Source organism: Tinamus guttatus, unplaced genomic scaffold, assembly GCF_059628265.1.
Source record: "Tinamus guttatus ecotype Peru unplaced genomic scaffold, ASM5962826v1 Tinamus_guttatus_pri_ptg000301l, whole genome shotgun sequence".
In the NCBI taxonomy this organism is placed as follows: Eukaryota; Metazoa; Chordata; class Aves; order Tinamiformes; family Tinamidae; genus Tinamus; species Tinamus guttatus.
This window is the reverse complement of record NW_028288835.1, coordinates 96,232-102,497: the sequence shown is the minus strand read 5'-3', so window position 1 is coordinate 102,497 and position 6,266 is coordinate 96,232. Positions and strand designations below refer to the sequence as shown.

At 43.2% G+C, this 6,266-nt stretch overlaps 1 protein-coding gene across 1 annotated transcript; it reads left to right on the top strand.

Moving 5' to 3' along the window:
* The first annotated feature begins 720 nt into the window (after positions 1 to 720).
* On the top strand, positions 721 to 5,793 carry FGA (fibrinogen alpha chain). Its single transcript, XM_010220607.2, has 6 exons — positions 721 to 786; positions 1,787 to 1,915; positions 2,394 to 2,577; positions 2,863 to 3,008; positions 3,632 to 4,676; positions 5,040 to 5,793. Exons 1-6 carry the CDS (start codon positions 736 to 738, stop codon positions 5,747 to 5,749), a joined length of 2,265 nt encoding a protein of 754 aa, XP_010218909.2. The 5' UTR covers positions 721 to 735; the 3' UTR covers positions 5,750 to 5,793.
* Positions 5,794 to 6,266: the final 473 nt, after the last annotated feature.

Genomic DNA, 6,266 nt, shown 5'->3' with positions numbered 1-6,266 from the left:
ATTCAAAATGAATGATCACTTTAAGAAGATTTAAATATCCTTTCCATTTGTAAATGTTGCACCCTACATAGCACCCTACATAGGGTTTGGCTCCAGAGCTGGATACATGTTCTAACATCTGGAGTGAGCGCTGCAGTTCTCAGGAATAAATTTATATTGATGGCCACTTGCTCACAGATAGCCTGAATTAACAGTCTAGTACTTGCTTTGGTGAGCCCAAGGAACTTCACATCAATGGTACGTCGTCATGCAGGAAGGACAGTGACTCTTCAAAACCTGCCTGGATGCCACCCTGTGCAACGTGTTCCTGCTTGAGCAGGGGGGTTGGACTAGATGATCTCTAGAGGTCCCTTCCAGCCTCAACCATTCTGTGACTCTGTGATTCTGTGATTGTATTGGCTAAATATCAAGAACATAGAGTATGTGTCTTTGAGCTGGAGCCTATTAGATCCTGTATACACCCTAGTTCAACATCCAGTTACCAGAAAGTAAGTTTTAGGCAGATTTTTTTACTGGAACACATGGCGTTGCCCATGTTGGTCATCGGGAGTAAATAACTCCGGTAAATTGTGCAAGAGACATTAGGTAATAACCTGGGGGCATCTGGCATGTTTTGTCTGCAAACAACAAAGGACATAATGATTAATCTCAGCTCTGCATTCAGGTTTAAATTGCACCAAAAGACAGGTGGAAAGCATTCTCTCAGGCAGAGTTCTGGTCGCTCTTCTCCCGACGATGATACCAATGAGGATTCTCTGCATGTTTCTGTGCCTCCGCATAGCCTGGGTATGAGCTTGTTTGCTTGATTCTTTTCATGTCTTGCTGATTAGAAGAATGCACATTTATTTAATGTTTATTGATTGGGTAGATGCAATAGGTAGAACACAAGTGTTCTAACAAATCACAGGAATTACAGGGAGCAGATATGACAAAAGTGGTTTTACTGCTGCTATTGATGCTGCTGAGAAAGGTAAAGATTATATAAAAGCAGATCTTTTAAATACTATGTAAAAGTAAAGCTTTAGCTTGTTGCTTTTAGTGACTGCTTGGCTCAGATCCTCAGGATGAATGAAGCCAGCATGGATCTAGGAGTCATACCAGTGCCGTGCCGGTTCCTGATGGCTGAAGATCTGTCTCTAAGGCTAGGGTTAGGAGACCTGTCTCAGAATTAACCACAAATCCTCTCAAACATTAATTGTGATGCTTGGAATGCAGATAAAGTGTGCAGAAGATACCAGTCAGACCCAGTTACATCTCATGTTCTGACAAAGTCTCCCTCACCATTTGAAGAAGGGAGTATTTTCCTTTGCTGAATAACAACACAGCAAGGACTCTACAATGTTTTGGGTTGGGATTAGTTTGTATACATGTACTTTAGCCTCTCAAGTTGCAAGAAAACCTCAGGATTTATCCTCCTTTCTATTAGCACAGTACAATCCTGTTATCCTTATTAATTTTATTGCTGATGCTATTACCTCCCTTCCTCTTGAAGGCAGGTGATACCATGCTTCAAGCCGATAGATAACTGCAATTGAAACTGGAAACACGAAGGGGACAAGCCTATGCATGTATTCTTCCAAGCCCAGTTCTGTGCAGACTGAAGGCAACGGAATTAAATTAGGGACCAAGGGATATAATAGCAAATGTTGATAAATGCAGGAATTGCAAAATGCCTGAGCTTTGGAAATGAAGCTAATGCTTCATTTTTGCGGAGTAGGGGTTGGCTGGTGTGGGCTGCACCTCCTTGCGATCTCGTATCATTAACCTCCACCTAACTTCCCCGCAGGCACAGGCGGGCGAGAGCGCCTTTGAGAAGGAGGGCGGCGGGGTGCGCGGCCCCCGCGTGTCTCTGCCAATGGCGCCGGCCGCCTGCCGCAGCGACAAGAGCTGGCCCATCTGCGCCGATGACGACTGGGTGAGCACCGCGACGCCTCAATGTTGAGAGAGCCGTTGGCTTCCCCGGGGAATATTTTGCTTACCTAAGTTGGCCTCCAGCATCCTTGTCCAAACTTGACAATGGAGTTATCTTTACTGCAGCCTTTGTGGATTTATTATTATTATTATTATTTTTAATTATTATTATTTCACTGAGGAAAGGGAAAATTAAAGGCTTGTTTGTCCCATCCCCTTATCACAAGCTTCTACTGTAAACACTAATTCCTTCGCACCACTCTTAGCAGAGTGGCAAGCGATACAAATCAGCCCCAACATGAACTGCTCTAAATCACAGCAAAGCCCTTGGAGGTACCAGAGAAAATATCTGAAGAGAAGCAGTAGGATCTTGCCCTATAGTTTTTGAAAAGGGTTTTCAATTATGCCCCCAAAATCGGTAAACATGATGTTAAGAAAGCTATACTCATTCAGATTTCAATGAGTATCTCCTCCAATTTCAGGGCACAAAATGCCCATCTGGCTGCAGAATGCAAGGACTCATCGATGAGACTGACCAGGATTATAGTCACAGAATAGACAAAATTAAGAAGCTGCTTGCAGATAACCAGAACAACTACAAAACATCTAATCGGGTAATTGTGGAAACCATAAACGTACTAAAACCAAACCTGGAAAGTGCCCAGCGTAAGTATCTCACACCCAGTGTTATTGACTGTTGCTAAAATTCCATGTTTTTGTGTGTAAGCATTATTTAGCGAAAAAAAATTGCAATGGACTTTATATTCAAAAGTAGAATAATGAACAATTTGAGACTTTTAACTGGTAAAAACAAGTGTAAATTTACCTGCTCAGTATTATGAGAAAATAAGAAGTATGTTCTTAATAGTAACATGTTTTATTTATTTATTTTAAAATATGCTACTATCTTAAGAGAGAAAAATCACACATGCTGGTGGTGATGTGTTTCAGAGCTTGATGAGAATTATGGTCGTGTGTCAGCAGAACTGAGAAGGAGAATTGTGACATTAAAGCAGAGAGTTGTCACCCAAGTAAACAGAATTAAAGCTCTGCAAAACAGCATCCACGATCAGGTGACAGAGATGAAGCGCTTGGAGGTAGGTGACTGCTGTGTCATTTCTACTGTTTCCAAAGTCTGTCTGCAGAAACAGGGTCTATCCACTAAAACATACAGGCTGAGCATTGCTCTGTATGGAATTAAAAAAAAAAAATCTCCCAGGATCTGGCTATTTGGAATTCCCGAATGAGTTGCTCTTTCTGTGGGGCTTATTTTTCTTTTCCTGCCGCATGGGAAGCAGTGGGACCTGCAGGACAAGGGTCTCTCAGCAAGGCCCTGACAGGCTCTGCGGCACTTGCACTCACTCCCCCACTCCTGGGAGGGACAATTTTTGCCACCAGGCCTCAGTGAGCAAACCCAGATCCACGGTACTCACAGCAAACCCAAGAAAACTCCCTTATTCCTGGAGAAGTAAAGGGAGCAGAAATTGGGAATATGCCACAGCTTTCTTGTCCATGTCACCTGCTTTGCGCTATCTCACATACCATATTTGTGGTGAAAATGAACTAGAGGAAGACTGCAAAACTGAGCTTTGGAGAAACTCAGCTGTAGATGGCATGTATCAGTGCACCTGCCACCTTTCCCAAATCCATTTCCAGGATACATTTGCTTGAGAAGGTCAGGAAAGCTTCCTAATCAAGCTATTTCTCTCTGTTTATGTAGGTGGACATTGATATTAAGATACGAGCTTGCAAAGGATCTTGTGCTAAAAGTTTTGATTACCATGTGGACAAAGAAACCTATGACAACATCCAGAAGCAGCTTACCCAGGCCAACTCCATCGACTTACACCCAGAGATTCAAACGACTACTCTGAGCATTCTGAAAATGAGGCCAATAAAGGACGTAGATGTTCCTGAGCATTTTAAGCATAAGCCTCTACCAGAAATGCAAGCTCTGAACTTTATTAATGACATCAGGCAGGTGGAAATGACATTAGAAAGATCAGAAACAGACGCAAGTCCCTCCCGAGGCGATAGCGCGCATCACACAGCACCATCCAGGGGAGATGGACCTTCATACCCTAGCGCAGTAGTTCCTTCTGTGCACGGGAGAGACAGCCCTAGTCTGGGACATGGAACCTCCACTGTCCATAGATGCACCACCAGTGTCACTAGGAAAATTGTCAGTGGCCCCGATGGCCCTAGAGAAGAAGTAGTTGAAAAACTAGTTTCTTCTGATGGCTCAGACTGTTCCCATTTACAAGGAATGGGAGAATTTGAAAGGGAAGGGAGTAGGCACCATGTTAGTGAATTACACAAGCTTTATCCTGAGCTAGGGTCATTTTTTGCCCCTGGGTCTTCAGTTACTACTACTAAGCTTACTGGTGGGTCTGCCAGCACTTCATCTGGCAGCTATGGAACTGGCACAGCCAGTGGTCACTTAGGTAGTGGAACAACTAGTCATTCAGGGGGAAAAGACAGATTTACAGACATAGGAGAAGAGGAAGATGATGATTTTGGAAGACTTCACCTTCAACCTGGATTCTCATCAAGCAGCGCAAGTCACTCCAAAGTAGTGACCAGCTCCTCTTCTAGTTTCAACAAAGGAGGCTCCACTTTTGAAACCAAATCACTAAAGACCCGTGATGTAACTAAGGAGCTAGGTGGGGTGCAGCATGATGAGAGTGCAGAGGATATGCCAGACTTGCGGGCCCGCAGCTTCAGACACAGAGAAATAACTCAAAGGACAGTCGACACTGGGAAAGGTACACTTATACATCAGAGAGATCCATAATCAAACTGACACTTTCTTTTTAGATATGGCCATAAGTCAGTGTGATGAAAGAAAAAAAAAAAAAAAGGAAAAAAATGGTGTCTGTTGCCACCTCGAAAACAAAAAGAAAAATGTGTTATTAATAGATCAGTTAGTACATGACAATGTCATCTGCAGTTTAAGAAGTATGCAAAATATATCTGAATTCTTTTAATGTTGCCTGTCACTATGTCTAACATAGTCCAAGACATGTTAAACAAATTTTCCTCAGAACTATTGCTACTTGGATTCCTGTGAACCTTTTATTAAATTTTACTGATAACTCCTGTCAAACCAGATCAACTTTTTTTTTTAGACTGTGATGATATCCGCCAGAAACACACTTTTGGTGACAAAAGTGGCATTTTCAAAATCAAGCCAGCGGGATCCAATAAGGTTTTGTCAGTTTATTGCGACCAAGAGACCACCTTGGGAGGATGGCTATTGATCCAACAGAGAATGGATGGATCAGTGAATTTTAACCGGACCTGGCAAGACTACAAGAGAGGTTTTGGAAGCGTGGATGGCCAAGGTCGAGGAGAATACTGGCTGGGCAATGAATACTTACACTTGCTAACTCAGAACAAGACTGTCCTTCGTGTAGAGTTGGAGGACTGGGATGGAAATGCTGTGTATGCAGAGTACATCCTACAGGTAGGGTCTGAGTCGGAGGGCTACCCTCTTGCTGTGTCCTCCTACGAGGGGACTGCCGGGGACGCGCTCATCGCCGGCTGGCTGGAGGAGGGCACCCAATACACGTCCCATGCCCAGATGCGCTTCAGCACCTTTGACAGGGACCAGGACCGCTGGGAGGAGAGCTGCGCAGAGGTGTACGGGGGCGGCTGGTGGTACAACAGCTGCCAGGCGGCCAACCTCAACGGCATTTACTACCTGGGCGGCCACTACGATCCCAGATACAATGCTCCCTACGAGATCGAAAATGGGGTGGTCTGGATGCCGTTTAGAGCCTCTGATTATTCCCTCAAGGTTGTTAGGATGAAAATCAGGCCCACAGAAACCCTGTAGAAAGGCAGACTTTTAATATATATGTTAAGACTACAAGATTAGAAGCCCTTTTATATATATGGGTGCGTGATGTATCCTTGAAGGCAGCTTGACACACTTGTGGCTTAAAAAATAAACACTGTTTAATTATTAAAATAGTTCTGTCATTTTCTTTTTAAATGGCAAAGCTTTTCATGAAAATGTTGATTTTAAAAACCTTGTCTGCAACCTTTGTATATATGACTTACCTAGACTTTGGTAAACGGGTCTCTGATAGATGCAATGTTTCCTGCCAGCATATTTTACACGTATCACTTCAAGGATCACACACAAAATGAATATCCCTAAACTGCCTAACACACCTAGATAAGCAAATATTCCAAAAGTGGAAGTGAACTCATGAAAAATAATATGTTTTACAGTGATTTTTAAAATACAGCTTGTATGTATCTTGATCGTGATTGGGAAAGAGACTCTCGGGTATTTTCCTTTTGGCAATTGATAGTAGGTCTCCTTCCTAAATCATTAGTGGCATCAG

Bases quoted from the DNA above. Each gene is read 5' to 3' on its own strand.
- FGA (XM_010220607.2), top strand. From the start codon at position 736: ATGATACCAATGAGGATTCTCTGCATGTTTCTGTGCCTCCGCATAGCC. The intron at 3,009-3,631 runs GTAGGTGACTGC...CTGTTTATGTAG, and splicing joins CAGAGATGAAGCGCTTGGAG to GTGGACATTGATATTAAGAT. The intron at 4,677-5,039 runs GTACACTTATAC...TTTTTTTTTTAG, and splicing joins GACAGTCGACACTGGGAAAG to ACTGTGATGATATCCGCCAG.